Source organism: Chanodichthys erythropterus, chromosome 10 (assembly GCF_024489055.1).
Source record: "Chanodichthys erythropterus isolate Z2021 chromosome 10, ASM2448905v1, whole genome shotgun sequence".
NCBI lineage: Eukaryota > Metazoa > Chordata > Actinopteri > Cypriniformes > Xenocyprididae > Chanodichthys > Chanodichthys erythropterus.
Window position 1 is genome coordinate 50,771,205 of NC_090230.1, and position 24,917 is coordinate 50,796,121.

At 40.5% G+C, this 24,917-nt stretch overlaps 1 protein-coding gene across 1 annotated transcript in view; it reads right to left on the reverse strand.

Moving 5' to 3' along the window:
- Positions 1-14,989: 14,989 nt before the first annotated feature.
- lrrtm4l1 (leucine rich repeat transmembrane neuronal 4 like 1) overlaps positions 14,990-24,917 on the reverse strand; it is a 43,514-nt gene continuing 33,586 nt past the window's right edge. The window contains exon 3 of the mRNA XM_067399403.1: positions 14,990-15,525. Coding sequence (XP_067255504.1) covers positions 15,460-15,525 — 66 coding nt within the window. The 3' untranslated portion in view covers positions 14,990-15,459. The remainder of the gene's footprint in view (positions 15,526-24,917) is intronic.

Consider the following 24,917-nt stretch of genomic DNA (forward strand, 5'->3'; position numbering starts at 1 on the left):
ATTTTTAGTGCAGTTTTTAGCAAAAACAAAAATGCACTTTAAATGACCTACTAAAATGTTGCTCCACAAGTATTTGTATACTTCAATTACATGAATGTGCATTATACATTATATCTATTTCAGTCATTAAACTCTAGATGGCACAGGCTGATATGTCCTTTACATGCACTCTGCAAGCTATCTCACCATTACCACATAGCAAAAATCCTGTAGCCAATGAGACTGCTTGCTCAACATTTAAATTGTCTGGTTCAGTGTTCGCTGTAGGTTAGTCCTGTAGCTTACTATGAAAGGTCCCCTGAAACCTCCCACCTCCCCCAGCTCCACTGCCTAGATCTGCTACAGGATTTATGTATGTCTGTTCATGCAGAAGCAGTATATCTTACATGCTCACAGCAGCATATCTGTGTACAGTATCTAATGGCAGTAGCAAGCCCATACATTCTTTGCAGGAGCAGTAGCATAGCAGATCTAGTCCTCCAAGACCAAATAAAAACCTTAAAATTCAGTAACTTACATTTTAGATACTTGTCTGTTTTGCTCCACCAAACGAAAATAGTTTTAGATGCAAAGCAGTCGAGTAACACAGTAGTGGCATTTCTGAATGAATCAATGCTTTTGAACAAATTGGTTGAGTAAATGATTCAATGACTTACACATAGACAGTCATCTATTTAGTTCCTTCATGAATGAGAACTGTTTTGTTCCTCTCTTGTAAGTCAATTTGGATAGAGTGTCTGATAAATGCAAAAATGTAAATGTAATGAATATGAGAATTTTTAACAAATTGGTTGAATGAATGATGAAATAACTCATTAATGAAGACAGTCACATTAACCATCTACTAGTGAAACAACGTAATCTGTAAAAAGAGTCTTAAATATGCACATGTCTGAAACAGTGCTGCTGGACTGTGTAACACTCTAGGAAGTGAATCACATCTGAAGTCCAGAACCAACTGTTGTATAATGACAAATAATATATAAACCTGCTTCTCAGAAATTCAGTCTGGCAGCTACTAGCAGTACCTCTTCAGAGAGAGTTTATAAGGGGTGGTTTATGTTTTTGCATATAAAAATGTGAGATGCAGGGCAGAGGAATTTGGGGGGGTGGGGGTGTCTAGAGAAGCATTTTTGGAACTATTAAAGGGTTAGTACATCCAAAAATGTAAATTCTGTCATTAATTACTTACCGCTGTCAAGTTCCAGAAAGTTACTAAAGACATCTGTTAAAACAGTCCACGTGACTACAGTGGTTCAACCTTAATTTTATGAAGCGACAAGAACACTTTTTATGCACAAAAACAAAACAAAAATTATGACTTTATACAGCAATCTCTTCTCTTCCCTGACAGTCTCCTATGCTGTTGATGTAGTAAGCGCAGTGCAGCGCTTCCATGTTTACGTCAAAACTGTGACTCATTATTGGCCAGCTCCTGCGTTAGCGTGTACAGCGTCGGTCAATACTGAGTCAGTGCTCGGATGTAACCACTTAAGCATTGCACTGTGCTTACTACGTCAACAGCTTCGGAGATTGACAGGGAAGAGAAGAGATTGTTGAATAAAGTTGTAATTTTTGTTTTGTTTTTGTGCCAAAAAGTGTTCTCGTCGCTTCATAAAATTAAGTTTGAACCACTGTAGTCACATGGACCGTTTTAACAATGTCTTTAGTACCTTTCTGGACCTTGAAAGTGGTAATTTTGTTGGTTTCTATGGGAGATGAAAACATCTCGGATTTCATCAAAGACATCTTTATTTGCGTTCCGAAGATGAACGAAGGTCTTGCAGGTTTGTAATGACATGAGGAATTAATGACAGGAAATTCATTTTTGGGTGAACTAACCCTTTAATTAGTATTAGTCGAAGGTTTATTCTGACATTTAACACATATTGCACTTTAACTCATTGGGCTATTTCACAAAAACGATTTTTGGTCATTTGTGCCTGGGCACTCTTGGGTTATCATGATTGAGGTTAATAGAGCACGCAACAGCCAATATTCGGATGCAGTCAGGTCCTCTAAACACAGCACTCTTCCAGTAGGAGGCCATTGACTGGGCAAAATGTCAAGACTCCTTTCTGAACAAGAAAGGATGGGGGCTGATGAATAATTCATGGGCATAGTTTGGTTCGAACACAGTGCTGTGTCTGTTTAGCTGTCACTTAGGCAGGCAAGAGAGAGAAGGGGAGAGATACAACACTGTAGGAAAACACCGGAGCTGATTTGCCATCTGGACCTCATATCAGACAGCTTGACGTGTTCCTGGAGGATTTGATGAGGGACAAATTCTTCATGTTAGCCCCCTCTTGAGAAATGGCATAATTTAGTGATAATTATGACATGCCTGGATGAACTTCCAGAGCTTTCTTTGTTTGGAGAGGGCAGGGCTGGCACAAATTGGAGAGGCTTTCTTTCAGGGTTATGAGGTCAATATTGATCTGACAGCATTCAAAGATGTGATATATGGGAGGACATTTCCTTGAACATGCGGGTGCAGCCAAGCAGCTTGAACTTTCTTTTACTAACTTGTGCCCACAATGACAGATTTTAATAGCTGAAGGTTGCAGTGCTGTTGGCCGCTAGTAAATGATGCTGCTGGCTGTGTGTAATTGGCCACAGCTTTTGAAAATTTAATCACAAATAAGAAAAAAATGCCCATGTCATCGCCTATGTTGCCAGAAATCGCCAACACTTACTGAAAATTAATGACTTATGGTGATTTTGTCACTGCAAATCATGGTCAGTGTGAACAGCCCCTTTAGTCATACAAACTTAATAGCAAATGCCAAAGTTTGAGACTCAAACTGAAGCTCTATAAGCTCTGAAATAAAAACATATTAACTTTATAAAACCAATCAAAATTTTGAATAATTAAGATATAAAATGTTGTGTTTATGAAAGAGTGAGTGTTCCTTTCGAAAGGGAACTCAACGCTGCGTAAAGACGCTAGGGGAACGCCTCCACATGAACCGGTGTCTCAAACACATATCCAATCTCGGCAATATCATATTTACCGGTAACAGCCCATGACATCATCACAATGCGACCCGATAGTATATAAGGGGTACCCAGATAACATGTCATCCTCTAATCGTCTTCAGGGACTGTCTTGTGTGAAGCACTATCTGGCAAAATGAAATGCACAGAGAGGATTATTAGTCTGGAGTCTGAGGCTGATTTGGGGCCTGGAGAAGTTTTGACATGCCCTGACATTTGTGCTTTTTTCAGTTTTTCATAAACACATTAATGGAAAAAGTGTCATTACACTGTATTCAGCACAAACTAGGCTACAATAATATGTGAGGAACATGTATGTGTTACAACAGAGACACGGAGACTGAAGTAGAAGCAATCCAGTTAAGTATTTATTTGCAAACCGTAGAGCACAGTATGATAATAGGCAGATATGGCGTGATGAGAGATGAATGGGAAATAATACTGTCCTTTTAAACTTGCAGATGCTGGATGAGAGATGCAGTTGAGGGAGACGATGGAGACACTCACACACACAGGTAGGTTTGCACACGGGGAGACCAGGAGACGAAGGAGATGAAGGAGATCGCTGGAGCAGGTAGGTAAGTCGTTTGGGAGTCCTTAAGGTTAGCATACATAACATGTAGTGCGAACGAGACCGGACAGTGAGTGTGTGTGAGTGTGGTGGCTTTATGGTGCTGGTGATTGCAGGGTAATGACGTGCAGGTGGCGGTGATTAGAAGGCTGGTGATTGAGTGCGTGGGTACTGCAGTGAGGTGGAACCTGACGTGTCTGTGACAGTACCCCCCCTCCCACGGCCCGCTCCTGAGGGCCGCGGACCTCGACGCCGTGGTGGTCGTCCTCTAGGTCGTGGGGCAGGTCTGTCCGGGTGATTGGCGTGGAAGTTCTGTAATAGGATAGGATCAAGGATATCATTCTTGGGTACCCATGAGCGTTCCTCGGGGCCATAACCTTCCCAGTCAACGAGGTACTCGAGCTGACCACCACGGCGCCGGGAATCCAGGATCTCATGAACCACGTAAGCTGTGCCGTCCTCCAGGATGAGTGGAAGGGGGGGCTCGGCGGCTGCCACGTCAGGTTCTGTGGAGGGAACAACAGAAGGGTGGTGAGGTTTTAGCAGAGAAACGTGGAAGGTAGGATGAATTCTACTATACTGTGCAGGGAGTTGGAGACGGTAAGTGACGGGGTTGATCTGCCGAAGGATGGTGAACGGGCCAATGAAGCGGGGACTCAGCTTCTTGCAGGGCAGACGCATCCTGATGTCCCTGGTGGACAGCCAGACCTTCTGCCCCGGTTGATAGACTGGAGCGTCGGAGCGTCGAAGGTCGGCTGTCCTCTTGCGTCTGCGCAGGGCTCTCTGTAGTTGGTGGTGAGCTGAGTCCCATACCCTCTCGCTCTCCCGGAACCAGTAGTCGACTGCAGGGACGTTGGAGGGTTCCCCATCCCAGGGGAACAGCGGGGGTTGGTAGCCGAGTACGCACTGGAAGGGTGTTAGTCCAGTTGTGGCTTGACGGAGGGAATTCTGTGCGTACTCGGCCCAACCCAGGTACTGGTTCCAGGAGTTCTGGTGGCCGTGACAGAAGGTACGCAGGAAGCGGCCAATCTCCTGGATCTTCCTTTCCGTCTGCCCGTTCGACTGAGGATGGTATCCAGATGACAGACTGACGGTCACACCCAGGAGGGAGAAGAAGGCCTTCCAGACGTGGGAAATGAATTGAGGTCCTCGGTCGGAGACTATATCTTCAGGTATTCCATAATAGCGAAAAACATGGTTGAATAGCATCTCTGCCGTGGCCATAGCGGTAGGTAGACCCTCCAGGGGTATCAAACGGCAGGACTTAGAGAAGCGGTCTACCACCACCAGGATGCACGTGTGACCGTCAGACTCAGGGAGGTCGGTGACGAAGTCCACTCCCAGGTGTGACCAGGGTCGCTCAGGAACGGGCAGAGGAAGTAGCTTGCCGGTGGGAAGATGGCGTGGACTTTTGGAGATGGCGCACTCCCTGCAGCCCTGCACGTACCTTCTGACGTCGTTGGCCATGTTGGGCCACCAGAAGCGTTGTTTGAGCAACGAGAGGGTCTCATTGACCCCCGGGTGACCAGTGCCAAGTGATGAGTGGGTATTGTGCAGAAGTGGAGTGCGACGTGCCCGTGTGACGTATTGCAAGCCTTGGGGGCAACCCGGCGGAGTGCGTGTGGAGGCATTGGAGGAGGGAATGGTTTCTTCGGACCACTGGATAGGGTTCACGAATATAGACTCCGGCAGGATCTTTTCAGGCTCTTCGGGCTTGTCCTCAGGGGAATGGATGCGAGACAGAGCGTCAGCTTTAGTGTTCTTAGAACCAGGGCGGTAAGAGATGGAGAAATTGAATCGAGAGAAAAACATGGCCCAGCGAGCTTGGCGAGGGTTGAGTCTTTTGGCAGCCTTCAGATATTCGAGATTTTTATGGTCAGTGAGAACTTGAAACGGATGAGTAGCCCCCTCCAACCAATGCCTCCACTCCTCAAGGGCAAGCTTGACGGCCAGGAGTTCGCGGCCACCGATGTTATAGTTGACCTCCGCCGGGTTGAGCTTGCGGGAGAAGAAGGCGCATGGATGGAGTCTACTTGGCGTCCCCTGCTGCTGGGAAAGGACCGCTCCCACTCCGGTGGTGGAGGCGTCCACTTCCACGATGAATGGTAGGTCCGGGTTAGGGTGGACGAGGAGGGGAGCGGTGGTGAAGGCTCTTTTCAGGGTCTCGAAGGCGTTGGTGGCAAGTTGGGACCAGGACAGAGACTTGGGCTGGTTACGGAGTAAGTTAGTGAGGGGACTGACGATGGTACTGTAATTCTTGATAAATCTGCGGTAGAAGTTGGAGAATCCTAGGAATCGTTGGAGCTCTTTGATAGTTGATGGAGTGGGCCAGGACTGGATAGCGGTGACCTTCCCCTCGTCCATCCGGATGCCACTGTGGTCAATGATGTATCCTAGAAACTGTACGGAGGGTTGGTGGAAAGAGCACTTCTCAGCTTTTAGGAAGAGGTGGAACTGTCGTAAGCGTTGAAGGACCTCCGCAACGTGGTGGCGATGTTCGGCCAAGCTCCGGGAGTAGATGAGGATGTCATCAATATATACCAGAACGAACTTGTGGAGATACTCCCGGAGCACCTCGTGAATGAAATCCTGGAATACGGAGGGGGCGTTGACTAGGCCATACGGCATGACGAGATATTCATAGTGTCCGGTGGGCGTGACAAAGGCGGTCTTCCACTCGTCCCCCTCACGTATCCGGATGAGGTTGTACGCGCTGCGGAGGTCCAACTTGGTGAACACAGTGGCACCGCGGAGATGTTCCAGGGCCGCTGGGACGAGGGGAAGTGGGTAGCGGAATTTGACAGTAATTTTGTTGAGGGCACGGTAGTCGATGCAGGGCCTCAAGCCTCCGTCCTTCTTTGCCACAAAAAAGAAGCTTGAAGCAGCAGGGGAAGTAGACGGGCGGATGTATCCCTGTTCGAGTGCCTCTTTGATGTATTCCTCCATGGCCTTCTCCTCCGGTAGTGATAGGGGGTAAATGCGTCCCCTAGGCACTGGTTCACCCGGTAGCAGATCGATGGCACAGTCCCATGGCCGGTGTGAAGGGGGCGTAGTCCGGGGGAACATCCACGGAGCGTTTCTCGACAGGGCTTTCGATAGAGGTGGCGTTCATGGAGAGAGACTTGGAGAGTGGAGACGTTGGAACAGGAAGCGCTGGAAAACAGTCGGGAAAGCAGTGATCGCCCCACTTCAGGATTTCGCCCGTGCGCCAAGAGATGGTGGGATTGTGTTGTTCCAGCCACGGACGCCCTAGAACCACGTCAGCAGTGGATTCCTCCAGAACCAGCAGATGTACCTTCTCCGAGTGCAGGATGCCGACACAGAGTTGAAGAGGTCCCACATAATGACGGATGTTCTTACGGCTCAGGGGTTTGCCCGTGATGGAGTGGATTTGATAGCTAGTCGGAGACGGGGAGACTTTGAGGTTGAGTTGTCGGCATAGGGCACCAGAGATGAAATTTCCTGCTGACCCTGAGTCGAGGAGCGCCACCACTGGAACAGAGGTGTTTGCAGCAGTAAGGATTACAACAGTAGTGAGTGGTTTCATTTTTTGGATAGAGGGAAAAATTGCACTCACCACGGGCCGAGGAGGACGGGTTGGGCATGTGGAGATGACATGCCCCGGTAATCCACAATATAAACATAAGTTCAGGGTCAGCCTTCTTTGTCTCTCATTAGTGGTGAGACGAGAATGATCAATCTGCATGGGTTCGGTGGCTGGTTCTGGAGAGCTGACGGGTTCGGACCGACGGAGGAGGTTGGTGATGGTTGACTGGCCCTGGTGCTCTAGGAGACACGACTGCATACGGGACCCCACGCGAATGGCGAGTTGGATGAAGCGTTCCAGTCCAATGGAGTCCTCGTATGCAGCGAGATGCAGCCGCATATTGGGTTCCAACCCCTGACGGAATGATGTGATGAGAGCTTGTTCATTCCATCCGCTGGTGGCGGCTAGCGTTCGGAACTGCAAGGCATATTCGTTAACAGAGAGATTACGTTGTTTTAGATTATAGAGTTTCTCACCAGTCGATGAATCCGTCAGAGGTCTCCCGAAGACCTCTCGGAAGTGAGAGACGAACGCCGAGTAAGATCTGACCACAGGGCCCTTTTGAGTCCACAGAGAGTCTGCCCATTGCAGGGCCTTACCTTGCAATTGCGAGATGATGAACGCTATTTTAGCCGTGTCGGTGGTGTAGAATTGCGGCTGCATCTCCAGGACCAGTTCGCATTGGAGAAGGAATCCGCTGCATTCCTCCGCCGATCCAGAGTAGGGCGCCGGTTTGGCCATGGGACTGGCGGTGAATGCAGGTGAGGAAGCGGTGCTGGCTGGTGCTGGAGTGGAAGCGTTGCCAGAGGAAGATGACGATAGCTGTGGTGTGAGTGCTCGGCGCAGCGTGTCCACGAGCTCTTGAAACGGGTCGTTGGTGCTCATACTGTGAAGTTGTTATGGTCCGGTCTTCTGTTACAACAGAGACACGGAGACTGAAGTAGAAGCAATCCAGTTAAGTATTTATTTGCAAACCGTAGAGCACAGTATGATAATAGGCAGATATGGCGTGATGAGAGATGAATGGGAAATAATACTGTCCTTTTAAACTTGCAGATGCTGGATGAGAGATGCAGTTGAGGGAGACGATGGAGACACTCACACACACAGGTAGGTTTGCACACAGGGAGACCAGGAGACGAAGGAGATGAAGGAGATCGCTGGAGCAGGTAGGTAAGTCGTTTGGGAGTCCTTAAGGTTAGCATACATAACATGTAGTGCGAACGAGACCGGACAGTGAGTGTGTGTGAGTGTGGTGGCTTTATGGTGCTGGTGATTGCAGGGTAATGACGTGCAGGTGGCGGTGATTAGAAGGCTGGTGATTGAGTGCGTGGGTACTGCAGTGAGGTGGAACCTGACGTGTCTGTGACAGTATGTACATGTTTGTGTTTTTGAAGGAATAACATTTATGTGTGGTTATTGAAAAAACAAAAAACTTAAGTCACTGAAATAAGGCCAAAAAAAGTATAGTACATCTGTGTTTACAATACTTTAGGGTATTGGAGGTTGTAGACTAGAGTTTTTGCTTCAAAATTATGTAAAAATTATGCTGCCTACTCCTTCATATAAAACAATATATTGATTTAGTTTTGGTAAGACACTTTTTGCCAAGAAACACAGTATGCGTGGAGGCGTGAATCATCACTGAATAATGGACCATTCTCACCTGAGAAGACAAAAGAATTGCATAGTAATGAGCTGAAATGACTTGCATATTAATGAGGCATTTCAGTCAGGTAGGCTGTGAAAAAAACCTTCTGTGATGTCTCAAGCTCATCATGATATATGAAACATACAGAAAAATATTATTACAATATAAAGTAATGGTTTTATATTATACTTTAAAATATAATGTATTTCTGTGATGCAAAGAGTCTGAATATAGGCTTTTAGTTTAAAAGCATGCACATTTGGAGAAATATTGGATTCTCATATGCTTATGTCAATTTTCTATACAGAGGAGTTATATTTATTTAATATTCATTGTCATTACTATGAGCGCTGGTGTTTTCAGTTCATACTTGAAGTCAGAGGGCGCTCTCTGTGCATTTTTAGTCCACAAATTCATCTAAAAGAAGAAGAGGCTATTCCATGAATGGAGTTTCCAATTCATACTGCAGCTGGAGGGCGCTAAAGAAACAAAAACTCATCTAAAATTCATCTATAGAAAAAAAGAAAACAGGAACTAACTGCATGTCTTCTAGAGCTCCATAACCATGACTTTTACATCCAGATAAACACTTTTCAAGACAATAAATACACGATTGATGAGATGATGAATGCATGTATTGCCTCTGAATTTGCTACTGAATAGCGCTGGCTCCATGGGCGTGGCCGCATGAGCTGAATCACGGACTTCTGACATGGCTTTCTTTTCATACAGATTACATAAACACAGAAGGTTTGTTTTCGATTTGACTTACATGATTTAAAACCTGACATCTTAACGTTTTTTTAGACATAAGTGTAATTTTTTTGTCATTAGTATTCACTAAGTTACTGTTCATTTTCTGAGAACTATCAGATTGGACTTCGTTCAGAGGGAGAGGAGAACTCACGCATCATGTTAGTTTTCTTTATTTTACAAAAAGCACAACATTGTGTTTTTACTCTGAGTGTACACAAATAAAAGAAGATATTCTATAGTTTCAATTGATATATTACTTATGTCTCTATGACAAAAAATGACGGGAGTATTTTAAGTCTGTTTTGCTGCAATGTGAAAAAACGCTGGCGCGTTTTCAGACCTCAGAGTGTTAAGTGTGTGGATCTGTGTCCTCGCTATCTGACACTAGATCACACACACAAGTGGTGCGGGGGTCTGGGGGAGGAGCATGCATGGTAAGTTCTCGAGGAAGCTGCCTATGCAAACTGTGAGCGCGTTCCTTTAAGAACGTTCCATTCTCGTCTGGGTCTCTTCTCGAGGGAAGAGAGTTCAGCATCTGGGCTTGGTGGTCCGGTCCCGCTCGTGCCAGGTAGATTTATGCTTTGGGCTGGCCCTCATTAGGGTCGCCTTGATAGCTGGCCTAGGCCTAGTGCTAGGAATTTTGGGCAGTCTGCTATGCATTTCTGCCTTTGGTGCATCCCTAGCGCTGGCCTCCTCTCAGTGAGAGTCGTTCGGCCAAGGCCCGCCCCCTCCTGCAGTGGGGTTCTTTAATGCAGGCTGGTGCTCTTTGCAAATAGAAATAATTGCTCTTTGTTTTGGCTCTGCTTTTCAGAAGCTAGTTACTGTTAAGCCCTAGCTTGACTATTCTAAGACCACTGAACTGACATTCAAGTGTTAGGTTGATCTTGTGTGGCCGTTTCTAGGAAACAGGCCCCCATTCACCTAGGCAATGGCCTATTCTGATACTGATTACTGATACAGATACTGTTTCTGTTGCGTTTGGAGTAGCTAAGGTATGCCTTCACCCTGTAACATTCTCAGGGTCATGTGAACCATACTCCCTTGTTAAATACAAGGTTTTATATGAGTCCTTCACTTATAGCTCTGGTTTTTGTCTGCCCTTCACCGTTGTGGCTCAGGTTGAGCAGTATTTGACCTTCATTTCGGGCTGGTCATTTAGTACGCTCCCTTGTAGCCCGAGCATTGCCACGAGCTGACGCCGGTGTTCGTCTGGAGTAGTTGGCCCAAATGAGCCTCCTGCAGGGAATCTGGCATATGTTGTACTTCGCTTAGAGGGTAAAATGTGCTTTTTACTGAGTACACTGCTTGTGAGCAATGTGATAGGTCCCAGGCTTAGGCGCTGTTTATTCACTATTTTTGCAACTAGACTTGCTATAAGGCAGTAGGCTTTACAGACCTCCCTTCAGTGTGAGTCCCCACCATGTTGGGCTCCTAGCAGCCAGCATATGTGCTGTCAGGTAGTGGCCTTAGCAAGCCTCCCTGTATACAGCCCCCATGAAATGGTTTCTAGTAGCTTTGAGGTATTTTATCAGATAGTAGGCCTTAGCAGGCCTCTCTGTAGTGAGCCCTCATCAGGTGGATGTGGTAGCAATAAGGCATGCTCCAAATAGTTGGCCCCAGTAGGTCTCCTTGTGAGTAGTCACCAGCACTTTGGGCCTTGCGACAGCTACCAGCCTTTGGCAGGTAGTCAGGTCCTGATAGGTCTTCCTGTTAGATATCCCCAGTCTCTTGGGGAGTGTTTAGCAGCTAGCTAGACTTGCTGTTAGACAAGTAGGCCTTAACAGGTCTCTTGCGAGTGAGTCTCCAAGCAAGACTTGCCGCTGGTTGTAGCCTTAGCAGGCCCCTGCAGGCGAGTCCCCTCTGGGTATTTAGAGCAACGTCTTGCTATCAGGTCGTTGGCCTTAGATGGGCATCCCTAGAGATGTGCTCCATCAATGTTGCTACATTTAGCCCTGTTTAACTGGCTGCCAGGTAACTGGCCTTAGCGGGCCACCTTGGAGGCTAGTTAACAGCAGTATGGGTTCTCTTGTAGAAGCGCGTAGGTTTGATTTCAGATAGTAGACCTTAGCAGGCCTTGCTATGGCAAGTCCCCAGCAATGTGGGTAACTGGCAGCTAAAAAAAAAAAAAAGAAGAAGCTTTGGTCAGCTAGCGAGTCTGCTATTAGATGGATGGCCCTAGCGGGCTTCCCTGTGTATTAGCAGGCCTTTCTGTGGGTGATCCCCAGGGTGGCAGGCCTTTAGACAGCTAGCGAGTCTTGCTATCATGTAGTTGGCCCTAACAGGCCTCCCTGCATATTAGCAGGCCTCCATGTGGGCAAGCCCCAGTGTTGAAGGCCTCAAACAACTAGCTATCAGGTTGTTGGCCTTTACAGGCCTCCCTGAAGACCAGCCCCCGTTAAGCGGGTGCATGGCAGCTAGCATCGACCTTTTTCAGCCAGTGTGTTTGATGTGGGTGACCTTAGGGGCCCCTGGAACCAAAATTTCCTCGATGCAGGTATTTGCATCGTGGAAACCCTGCCAGTTAAGACTTGATACCCAGTAGCTGGTTGCTGTAGGCCACCCTGATGTGAGTCCCTTGCGGTTGGGTATCGTTGGGTATCTGTCAGCAAGGTCTTATTATTAGTGGGTGTCACAAGCTGATGGCTATGTTCATCTACAGTAGTAGGCCCAAGTGGGCCTCCTCAAGGTATGAGGTATAATTCCATGTGTATGGTAAGAGCATGTGCAGAGTGCTTTGTGCTCTTTTTAAAATCCATGTGTGTGGTAAGAGCACGTGCTGAATGCTTTGTGCCCTTTCTAATCTATTGGTTCCAGGCCTTCATATGTAAATGTGAAGGCTGCTTTTAGGCCTGTAGCTGAGGCTTTGATGTCCAGGAGCGCTGTCACTGAGAGACTAGATGTGACCTGTAGGGTGAGTGGGTCTGGCGTTTCATTTGAATTTGCAGGATTCTGACAGTTGTCACTGCCACTTTGTTGGCATGCACTCACCTCAGCATGGTAGCATGGGTATATCATTCTCCTAGCGTCTTTACGCAGCATTGAGTTCCCTTTCGAAATTGAACGTCTCAGGTTATGCATGTAACCATGGTTCCCTGAGAACAGGGAACGAGACGCTGTGTCTCTTTGCCATGCATTGGGGCCCGCCTGCTTACAGTCCCTTCAGACGATAAGTGGATGACATGTTATCTGGGCACCCCTTATATATATTATATAGATGTTGTAAGGCTTGATTTTCCTGCTAAACGAAACTGAGATCAAGCATGCTGCAATAAAGCAATAAAGTGTATCTGGAGAGAAGATCTTAAAAGAATAGCATAGGACAACGCCTTGCCCCCACACATCTACATTATGCAAACATAAAAACATAAAAAAATCATTCTATGCTGATTTTCTGCTTAATTATTATTGGTGCTTATTATTATCAATGTTGAAAACAGTTATATGCTTAATATTTTGGTGGAAACTGTGATACATTTTTTTAGTAAATTGTAAAAAAAAAAAAAAAAAAAAAAATATTTCTATTTCAAATAAAAGTTTTTTTAAAATTATACCTAAATTTCTTTACTGTCATTTAATGTGTCCTAATTAAATGAAAGTATTGGTTTCTTTTTTTCACTTTTTTCAACATTTATAATAATAAGAATTGTTTCTTGAGCAGTGAGCAGTTTCTGTGACACTGAAAACTGGAGTGATGATGCTGAAAATTCAGCTTTGACGTCAAAGGAATTGAATTTGAAAATAAATTAGAAAACAGTTATTTTAAATTTTTGACTTTTTTCAAAAACATTTAAAAATTGTACAGATTGGTAGTGTATTGGTAGTGTATATTTGTGATTACATCTGAATTATACCTAATTACAGTTGTTTAAATGTACAAATGAGCTTTAAATGCTCAACAAGTGAAAAATGATTTGCTGAGCCTACTCCGTTCTTCTCTGTAACATTTTCAATTTTTTTTTTTTTTTTTCTGGGGAAATCCATATTGCTAAACAAAGTATTAATAATAAATTCATAAAAATTGAATAAGTTGATCAATACTAATTTCCATTTGACAAATGTATATTTCTCACCATTGATTTTGACAACATTCTCATTATAAAACAGAACTTGGTGGTGTACAATTCATACAGTTTGTTACAAAAGTGTAATTATTAAATTAAAGTGGGGGAGCATAAAAGTAAATTACACTTTCAAATGGCAACATTTCAAGATTGAGGGGCAGGTGGAACCTGAACAAATCAATACCCAATACACTCACACACATGCTCTCTATGACCCTTCTCCACAGGGTGCGATTTGTAGGGGTGGGGGGTGGGCTTCCCCCTTCTGGTCTTTGTATCCCTGCCTCTGCTGAATTATTTTTTTATAATTGCTTTATTATAGCTTAAATAAAGCGCAAAATAAACTACGAGCAATGACCGTCGTTGTTCTGTTGTAAGTTAAGTCATGAAATTACCAAACATGCGATTAAATCTGCATCAAAACTGTGCATGCATGTATTTGTTGACATGGTTTTAAAGCTATTGTTCTAAAAATTTGTTGGCCTTAAAATGTCTTAAACATGCACATATGTACACCAGGGAAATCTAAATTTTCTCGGGGGAGCATGCCCCCATATACCCCTAGCAAACCCCATTTTCTGACCTTGGTAATTATGAAACCCTGCGTACGGCCCGGCTTATATTCTAGCTAATGAAATCTGAGGTAAACGTGTATTTCTACAAATTTGCGCACTTTTGGACTAAAAGTTTGTATGTGTATGCACTGCGATCAAAAATAAATGGGACCAAACGCGATTGAATGTAAAGGTTTGTGTCTCGTTATTCTATTAATAACTACTGATTGATTTTGCATTTCTATCAGAAATTAAGAATGATTAGTGTCATTGTAGTGTTGCAAATATATAAGCTATCTAATACTTCAAATCTCAAAGTTTAATCAAATTTTTTTTTGTAAAAATGTTTCTGTAACAGCTGCCAAAAATAGTAGCTCCACTGTGGTTTTTAACAAACTTTTCAAAACATCCCCCCTCTGGGTTTTCACAAATCGCACCCTGCTTCTCCATCACACATACAGTTTTAAAGATGAAGTGTATCATTTCTGCACAACTAGTGGCACCAAATGACACACTTCGCCTTGAAACTAGCACTTAAAGCGATTTCTCTATATCCAGATCTTGACATTTGCTTACACACTCTCCAATAAAATGAGACTACATATTTACACTCACACATTTCAAACACTGAGTCAGTGTTGACAGTGACATCAGAAGTCATGTTTCATGTTTAAATTATTCCATAAAACACCATGAAGTGTTCTACCATCATGAAGGGCATGTCAATTTGAGAATCTCCTCAAATAAAACTGTACAAAGAGGTTTGCAGAAAGCCAAAGCATAACAAATCCAGTATTAGACAGCAAATATAAAGGTTTTAACTCAGTCATTTTATTTAGTTATTCTGATACACAAATTTTCCGAGGATTTACATTAAATAACAAAGGAAAGAGTGAGTTCTAAATTTGAGAGTATATTAACAAAGTTTATAGTTTATGTATAGGTTCACACAGACGTCAAATGACGCTGGGCGATTCATCAAAGGCTGGATAGCTTTCATTGGTATGTTCCATTGCTCTTTAATTGAGCATTATATAACCCTGCTCCATATGGCCCACCGTAGACGACTTCCGCCTGACACTTGTATCCAGGTGCATTAAAGTACAAAGTGAGGCATCCAAATGTGTTTTAGTAAAATATACATCTGAGGCATCTGTTCCGACTGTCTCTCAGATGTCCGTTTGTAATATCCAGCACAATCCATTAAAGAAGCACTGACAGCATGAGTGGTATCATGAGAACAAAGCTTGATGCTATCGATGAAATGTAGCTAGGCACAAATCCTCTGCCGGTGGATTATTTTGTGGTACAAAACATTCCCTTTAGTGTATGGTGGGTATGTCTCCAATCCAAGCTCCAGGTAATGGTCTGGGACACGTGTATTCATTCTGTAGGGAGCAAAAAAGACGAAAGATGATTGCTACGGTACAAAACCATGATGCTCAGCTTAGAACTGATACAGGGTCAATGACATGATGCTCTCTTTGGTACAGATGCATTTTTTTATTAAAAATTTTTTACATTTCATAAATGCAAATCAAACATGCATTAATTTGAATACAAGTTTTTATGATGTTTGGATTTAAAAAAAAATAAATACATTTTTTGGGGGGACAGGAAGTCAAAAATATAAGGGTTTAAGTATCAAAATGAAGAAAAACAGAATTTAAATTCTTGAAAAGAAAACCTTATTAACTAGTCTGAAAGACTTTTATTATTTTTTAGGGGAAAAAAAGACCCCGTGTCAAGGTCAGTTCAGGCTTTAAAATTTCATGATGCAACTCCCCCAAAACAATTATATTTATGAATTAATAATTCATTATATTTGTTTTTTTTTTTTTTTAAAGTTTAACCTTTAAAAATATATTTGAAAATGTTTCATGAACTTGCATGTATTCAAGTAAAATGTTATTACTTTTTAATGGATAAAACAACATTTTTTTTTTTTGCTTTTCAATAAGTCACTTTCTTGAAAAGCAATACACGTTTTTCAAAACATACAAATATGAATACAAAGAGTACATTTCTAAGATCTTGGCACTAAACTATAGATTTTCAAAAGATTTTTCAGTTTCTGTGTTATTTGTCATTGACCCACTGACCAAAACTTAATTAAAATATAGGATTATGAAAATGTCAGGATAATAAAACATTACAATGTTTCAGCTGCATGCACTTTTGGAGTAAAATGAAATGCTCATGCATGGCCAATAAATAAATAAAAAAAAAAACTGTGAAGTAGCACTGGATGACTTGGCAGCTATCAGTTATAAGAAATCGAAATATGGCAGCACATTGTATGCCATCATTGTTAAGATGTTAATTACAGTTGAGACGACTGAATTTACTCGGCTCAACTGACCTTGCTGTCATGAGCACTTCTTCTTAAATGGATTAAACAAATCGCTGTGAATACAAATTAGCAATATGCATGGAGCGCAATCATCATTATCTCAGTTATACTCAGGTTCAACTCAGGAACTAAGGGAATAACAGCTATACTGCCCAATGAGGCAACCTACAGACAAAGACTGGAGTAATTACTTGATAAAACGAGGACAAAAGAGATGCCGCCTTTCCTACCCATGAGAATAAGAATCGTCAAATTGATGAAATGGATGAAATCTTTCTCTCTTCGTCTAAATATTAATGTTTGTAATCTTTTTTAACATTTAAGCTCATTGCAATGGCTGCCCCTGGTCCCCATCCACTTTCATCGAATGGAAAAGTGCAGTTTGGACATCCTGCCAAATATCTTATTTTGTGTGGCATAAAAAAATAAGTTATACAGGTTGGGAATGACATGAGGGTGAGCAAATGATGACAGTAATTTCATTTTTATCCACTTTAAGAGAAGGCAAAAAACAATGATCAGTGAAATAGAGAACTGGGATGTAACTCAAGTTTCAGGCAGAGATAATGTGCAAACAGCAGATTCTTCAAGAGAATGCTCTCGGAAAAACTGCAATTTGCAAAAGTAAGGGAATCTGATTTTTAGTTATAAAGCCATGTTTTGTGTTTAACAGCTACGATGACTGAAAATGGCAGCTTTTTTCCACCATTGCGAGACTACGTTGGAGCAGCCTGAGGGTGAGCTTTGATTTTCTTGTAGTCAAACTGGCTGACACAAGCTTTACCCATGACTTACAATTGAAATGAACTTCTAGTGAGGCTGAAATTATTTTCAGCGAGTTCTTTCACAGAGATAGAACAGCATATGCAGGGCTCTATGGCATGAACATTAGCCATTGAAAATTATTTGGCCGCACTGGTAAATTTTATTGATTGATATAATACAGGTATCATCAAAAAAAGCTCCCTAATTTATCCTCCTTTATATGCAAATTATGTTTCAACAGTGCATTCTACTCCAATGTGAAATTAAAGGATACTACGTGAATATTAATTGTGTTCTGCAGATGTTGCTGGGTAACCTTCTGAGAGTGTCCAGTAACTCATTAAATATTCATGAGCCATGTGCCCTCACATATTTGTTATTGTGTGCATTAGCACATACCTGGAAAAGTCAAATCTACCTCAGACAGATTTTGCAAAATGCATTACTGGCAACTGTAGGCCAATAGACGTTTGTTCAGCGGTATGTAAATAAAGCTAACAATATATTGACTTCAAAGTCCAATTTCTATAATGTTTACTGCCACAATAATGTCTTTGAATTATTTTTTTTAGCATCTATCAAACTTATTTGATTAATATAAGTAATATGCAGATCATTTCATTCGATTACATTACATGTCAAACCAAAAAGTTTTACAATTCACTTTTAACTTTGAACAAGTGCTCCTAAACAAAAATGTGAGCTGTTATGTATGCAATGAAGCATCATAGCAAAAGGCACTTCAAGTCACTCAAAAGAAATACTTGGAACAGATGCAGTCTGCAGAATGCTAAAGAAAAAACAGTAATAGCATAATAGATGATGTTTATTTCCTTTCATTCTGTAGCCGAGTTCAAAACCCTGATACAGAATCATGCAGCATTCGATTAGCAACCTTTGAGTTTGACCTTTACCTTCAAGATGTTCACGATACAATACAATATAAATGACATATTTGTCACCGGCTGTATAGGGAAAAGAATATCTGAGGAATAACTGATGACAGGCCAATGAATTATTAAAAAAATAAAGTTTGCTTGATCAGTATCTTTGTGGGTTTTGATTCTTTTGATGTTGTATGCAGTAAGGACCTTTACTGAAATAACTGAAAAACACTGATGTGAAGTGATATGGAACTGTTTTTATTAAAAAATAAAAAAATTGTACATTAGAATGTTTGTCAACAAATCAGAATCAAGCATTCAATGTAATATTTTTTTAAAGTAATATTCAGTAATTATTAAGACATTATTCCACCACAAAATAAATACTGAATACTCATTTAAAAAGAATAATTACTGTATGTGAAAAAGAATATATTTTGCAGTAAGCGTTTCAAACTGTACTCATTACCCCCAGTGGTGAATATGACTTAACTAATTAGTGTGCTAATAAGTTTTGCTTGGCTGAACCCTTAACAACTTCAATTATCACACAGTAGTACAACATGCAGTTTAGAGCCAAGTTAAATAGTGGATGATCATTTATACTTACAATTTATAGGCCAAGGTTATTACCTAGACTGAATTTGTCTTTATTTAGGAATGTAAAACTAACCTCACTTCCTCGTGGGCAGAGCTGTAATTAGATCATATTAGTGAGGCTTAATTAGGAGCAGAAATATGTAGTAATTAGCTTGTATTGTGTCAGGAGTGAAGCGATAAGTGAGACATATGTCAGGCTCAACCTGTCAGTAAAACCATGCTGTTTCTCTACTAGTATCCGGCCCAAGGCTCCAATTATCCCATTGTGTCTTCCAAACAACGGGAGGTCAACTGCTGTGCACAAGGTCTCCTGCTTTATATTTCACATAGCAAACATGAAAGAGTGAGCAAATTAGAGAAGTTTCAAACAGAAGGAAAAAGGTTGCCTTCAAAAAGTGCTCCAACCTTCCAGTGAGTTTTGCTCTTGTTGAACTGCTGCCATTGAACAGAACATTTTTTTATGATGTCTGAATGTGTGATAGGTTTTTGTGTAAAAGCCAAAAGAGGAATAATAATACTAATAATTTTAATGATTTTAATGATGTTTTATATATATGTCAATATTGATGTATTTTCTCAAATAACTTTAAATGGTGTTTTATTTTCCCCACCAGATTATTGAACCAAACAATCAATTAGATTCAAAATGTTTAATGCAAGAAATAAACCACATTTAAAATCTAGTTAAATCTAGTTTATTTATATACTATTATAGTACTTATTAATATTTTGAATTAGCTTCTAATTTTAGATTTTGTTTTTTTATTTTAATTTTAGTTGTTTTATGTGCCTTTGTCATTTTTATTTTGATAATATTTTGATATAGCTTTAATACATTTTTATTTCAGTTTTAGTTTCAGTAACTTGCCATGGCAACAATTTCTGAAGGTTTTTCAGAAAAATATTTATATTTAATTTGATTAAATGATTTTTAAGAGCTTTTGCTTTAGCTAACTATAACAACACTGATGCGGATGTCCATCAACATTTTTGAATCATCAAATGACTCTTTTGAGAGCTGAATTGCTGAATCAAAGTTTTGAACTGATTCATTAGTGAGTCTGATTCATGGAAATGTAACACAATTTTGGCCACTGAGGTTTAAATCAAAAAGAATCATGAAACTAATCTAATGAATCCCTCCTTAGGAAACTTAATGGCCAAAGAAAAAACTAATTAACCTCATCACAATATTTATTCACATTGCTGCTTAATGTATGACCAACAAAATGGCTGTGAATATATCATCAGTAGATCACTCAGCCCTAGTGTGTCTTTTAAGAGAAAGTTCAGTGTTCGCCCTGTGCCGGTGCTCTTGCTCATTCACTATCTATGACAAATCACATTTGAACCCTCAACTCTCTCTGATCCAAGGACAGCGCAGTCTGTTTGAAACCCCGGGGCTGGGTTTATTTATTTTTGCATTATTGAGCTCATTACTTCTGAGCCACATCTGAGCGTCCGGACACATTATTCACCACAAGACAGATATCGCTAATCTTTGTTTCCTAATCTTGAGAAATAGGAAACAATATTGAAATTCAGTAGAGAGAGTTATGATGATAACTGTATACATTACCTTACGAAAAAGTTTATTCAAGTGTATTATTAGTATACTTCTTTTAAAATAAAAAATAAGAAAGTATACTTTCAGTCTACTTTTTATATACTTCTCAGAAATATAAATGAAGTATACTTAAAAATGTACTTGAACATTACTTAAGTATACATGATAAAATGAACTTGAAGTATACTTCTTTTATTGTAAGGGTACTATGTCTTATGATTTCCATCAAATGCTATTTCTTGGTCAGTTACAGGATGGAAAGATCCTATAGTGATACAGGATTTTCAAAAGCCTAATTGCCCTGCCTTCAAGATTAGAGTGTGCTCTCTTTTTTGCACATATTGTTGCTATAACATCCAGTGATTTTAGTGTGTTAAAATATGGAGAATATTACATGTATCTGAACAATTTGTGACTTTAAGACAATTTAATGAATGTCTTCCTTGAAATTATATTAAAGCACTTATCTGAAAATACTTTCTGAGAAAATGATCTTGATTAGAATGATTGGAGGTCTAATCAAGAGCAATACTGTAGCTGCATGTATGAAAGTGCCTATAAGGCGTAAAATTAGACTTGAGATCATAATATGACTTTTCAAATGCTGACCCTTCGGACAAACACAAAAACCAGCCAACAATCCAATTAAATACAACACAGCAGAGCAGCTCACACAAATACACATATCTAGTAATAAACCCCAAAAGACGCATGTCATGGAGCCACGGAAAGACTGCGGATTATTTCCCATTAGTCATTTCAACTGTGTTCAAATCATATTCAGTATGAGAAGAGCCGGGGAAAAAAACAAAACAAAAACAATTTCATTAAAGTACTTCTGTCCCTCGTGGCACAATTTGAAAAAGAGGTAGAGAGAGAGAGAGAATGTGGATTGTATCATTTCAATGGACTGCAGCCTCCATATGTGAGGCATTTGTGTGCCCACAGGCAAAAAAAAAACAAAAAAACAACAAAAAAAACAATATATATATATATATATATATATATATATTATCTCTCTATCTTCAAACATATTTTCTGTCACTGCTCATCAGCCTTCAATAACTCAAAGATTTTCAGAAGGAGTTGCTGAAAGGTACCTCTAAAAATATGACTAATGATATAATAAAAAAATAATTAACTATAAATTCCATAAAAGCTTATTATTTTTGTTTAGTTGTATGAAATTAGTAATTAGCTATTAAATCATGCCTTTAAATTATGCTGTTACATTGTACTTGATTAAATATGATAGCATTTCACTTTCATCTTTTACTCAGCATCTTCTCTGAACAAAATAAATCAATAAATCAATAAATGAGGAATATGTGCTAATGAATAGACGGAGGCTCAATAACTGAAGAGTTCATTGACCAATCCACTCAAAAAAATAGATATTTAGCTGAACATGATTCAATCATGGACAGTACTTCCATGTGATTGAAACAAATAAAACCCAATAGAATCAACCATGTACAGCTAACTAGAATCAATGGTGTTCTTTTAACTTAAATTAATCATTTTATTTTAACTTAAATAATTGGTTTTAATTTAAATTGACTAATTTAGATAATCCCACAATTAACGCTTATTGTTTAGTAGGTAACCCCCAAAACCACTAACATAACAGAATCTTTTAAATACCAACATAATACAACATTTAACATTAACAGATCCCTCCATTTTCTCATTTTACTATAAATGGCATAAAATAACACTTTATTTCAACATTTACTCTCTCAATTCAGCCCTTTTGCAAAGCATGAAGTGAAAGTCCTGTTTGATTGAGTTACTTGATTGAAACATATTTCAAAATGAAAACATCAAATTAAATCAAATATTAACTGTTTCAAGTCGATTTAACATGAAGCAATCACATTTGAATCAGAAACCTGATGTTAAATCAAAATAAATTGTTTAAATAAAGTGAACAGCTTCAAAAAATCATTTTTGAGTGCAAATGAAAGTTTGCTAGGAGGAGATGCACAAACAAAAGATAAAAAGAATCATTTTATTAAATATACTTCCTGTATTTAATAAGAAAGATTTGCATGGGCTAAACACTGAGGCTGCACATCAACAAAGCTGAAATGCACATTAGTTCGGCATGATAGGGTTAAAGTGTGTATCCTCCATCTGTGTTGGTCATCAAATAAAAATGATGCCATACTGAAAGAGTTTAAATACTTCAACATGCTCAAAGTGAAAGCAGCTTGTCAATTTACTTATTTTGTTGTTTATTGTGCCACTGCGGTATCTTCCTCTCTCTATAAAATCGCAACTGTCTCACATTTATTTTAAATCTCTACCAAGAAGGGAAAAAAAGAAAAAGAAAAAAAAAAGGCTTTCCTTGTCTTTGCCTGAGGACTATACATGGTTCCAGCTGGGGCTTTTAATAAAACGCAAGACCCACAATAAAATGTCCATGTGGGGCAAGCCTAGAGTCATTTACAACATATCAAACAAGATGATTTGAGTTAAGATGTTCACGCTTGGTTCACTAGAAAGAGAAAAGTCTTTATTTTTGGCTTAATATGTTTAATTCATCCTACACATAATCATTTCTTTCACCTGACTTACCTCGTGGACTACTTTTTGTGAAAGGTCAAAAGCAGAAAGACGCAGAAGTTTGAAAGACATGTTCTACTTCTCGTTACCTTTGAACCTAACTATTTTTACTCTTTCTTCGCTTGCTTTTACTGTCTCAAGTGGCTTAAAAGTCTAGTCGACTATTAATCTCCACAGAAGATTGATTAATACATTAATGGGTAATTTGAGAAAGTGTGAAGGAAAGCTGGTCTTAAAAGAACAGCTTTTAAAAATATAATGAATGTGAATCATAAATTCCCTAACATTCATAATGAGGCCCTCTTTGACATCCACAGGCATTAAGTATGGCCATTAATGGCCATTTTAATCTTATGAGGTAATGAGAGTCAATGAGCATGTGCTGCAACTGACTCGTATGATGTCATACAACATTGCTATCATCTCCAAGAATTCTAGGGAAGGATGCTGCAGAAAATTTGATGTCATTCAATCTATCAGTAATCTCCACAGACCCAAACACTGGTATTGATGATACTTTGTTTATCGTAGACACTTGGCACATTTTTATTTTATTTTTATTTTTTTTATTGCCATTTTTCCCTATCACAAAGTAGGTATCATTCAAATTCTCAAAATTCATCATGTAGAATCCATTTTAAAATTGGACACTGCATTACCATTGAAACTGTACTTTAAAACCTTTTAGTAGGCTCATTTTTTTGTGATATCAACTGCAAATTTGGAACACAACTTGGTTAGACATGTGGCTTTGATTTTATAGCAATGTTAGATTCCAGGTTGTTTTGATTTGAAAACACATATTTGGTATAAAATAATAAATGTTTATTTGAGCAAATTTGCTTTTGAGTAAACTTAAAGGGTTAGTTCACCCAAAAATGAAGAATGTTTGTAAACAAGCAGTTGACAGTAGCCATTGACTTCCATTGAAGGAAAAAGAAAAATACTATGGAAGTCAATGGCTACCATCAACTCTCTAGTTACCAACATTCTTCAAAATACACTATATTGCAAAAAGTTTTGGAATGCCTGCCTTTACATGCACATGAACTGTAATAAAATCCCATTCTGAATCCGTAGGGTTTAATATGGAGTTGGCCCACCCTTTGCAGCTATAACAGCCTCAACTCTTCTGGGCTTTCCACAAGATTTAGGAGTGTGTTTATGGGAATTTTTGACCATTCTTCTAGAAGCGCATTTAGGACGTCAGGAACTTATGTTGGTGAGAAGGCCTGGCTCGCAGTCTCCACTCTAATTCCTCCAAAAGGTTTTCTATCGGGTTGAGGTCAGGACTCTGTGCAGGCCAGTCAAGTTCCTCCATACCAAACTCACTCATCCATGTCTTTATGGACCTTGCTTTGTGCACTGGTGTGCAGTCATGTTGGAACAGGAAAGGGCCATCCCGAAACTGTTCCCACAAATTTGGGAGCATGAAATTGTCCAAAATGTCTTGGTATGCTGAAGCATTAAGAGTTCCTTTCACTGGAACTAAGGGTCCAAGCCCAATCCCTGAAAAACAACCCCACACCACCAAATTTACACTTGGCACAATGCAGTCAGGCAAGAACCGTTCTCCTGGCAACCGCCAAGCCCAGACTCACCCATCAGATTGCCAGACAGAGAAGCGTGATTTGTCACTCCAGAGAACATGTCTTCACTGCTCTAGAGTCTAGTGGTGGTGTGCTTTACACTACTGCATCCAACGCTTTGCATTGCACTTGGTGATGTGAGGCTTGGATGCAGCTGCTCGGCCATTGAAACACATTCCATGAAGCTCTCTACACACTGTTCTTGAGCTAATCTGAAGGCCACATGAATTTTGGAGGTCTGCAGCTATTGACTTCCACTTTGTTATGATAACACTAACAGTTTTCCGTGGAATATATAGTAGTGAGGAAATTTCACGAATGGACTTATTGCACAGGTGGAAAACTATCATGGTACCACAATTGAATTCACTGAGCTCCTGAGAGCTACCCATTCTTTCACAAATGTTTGTAGAAGCAGTCTGCATGCCTAGATGCTTGAATTTATACACCTGTG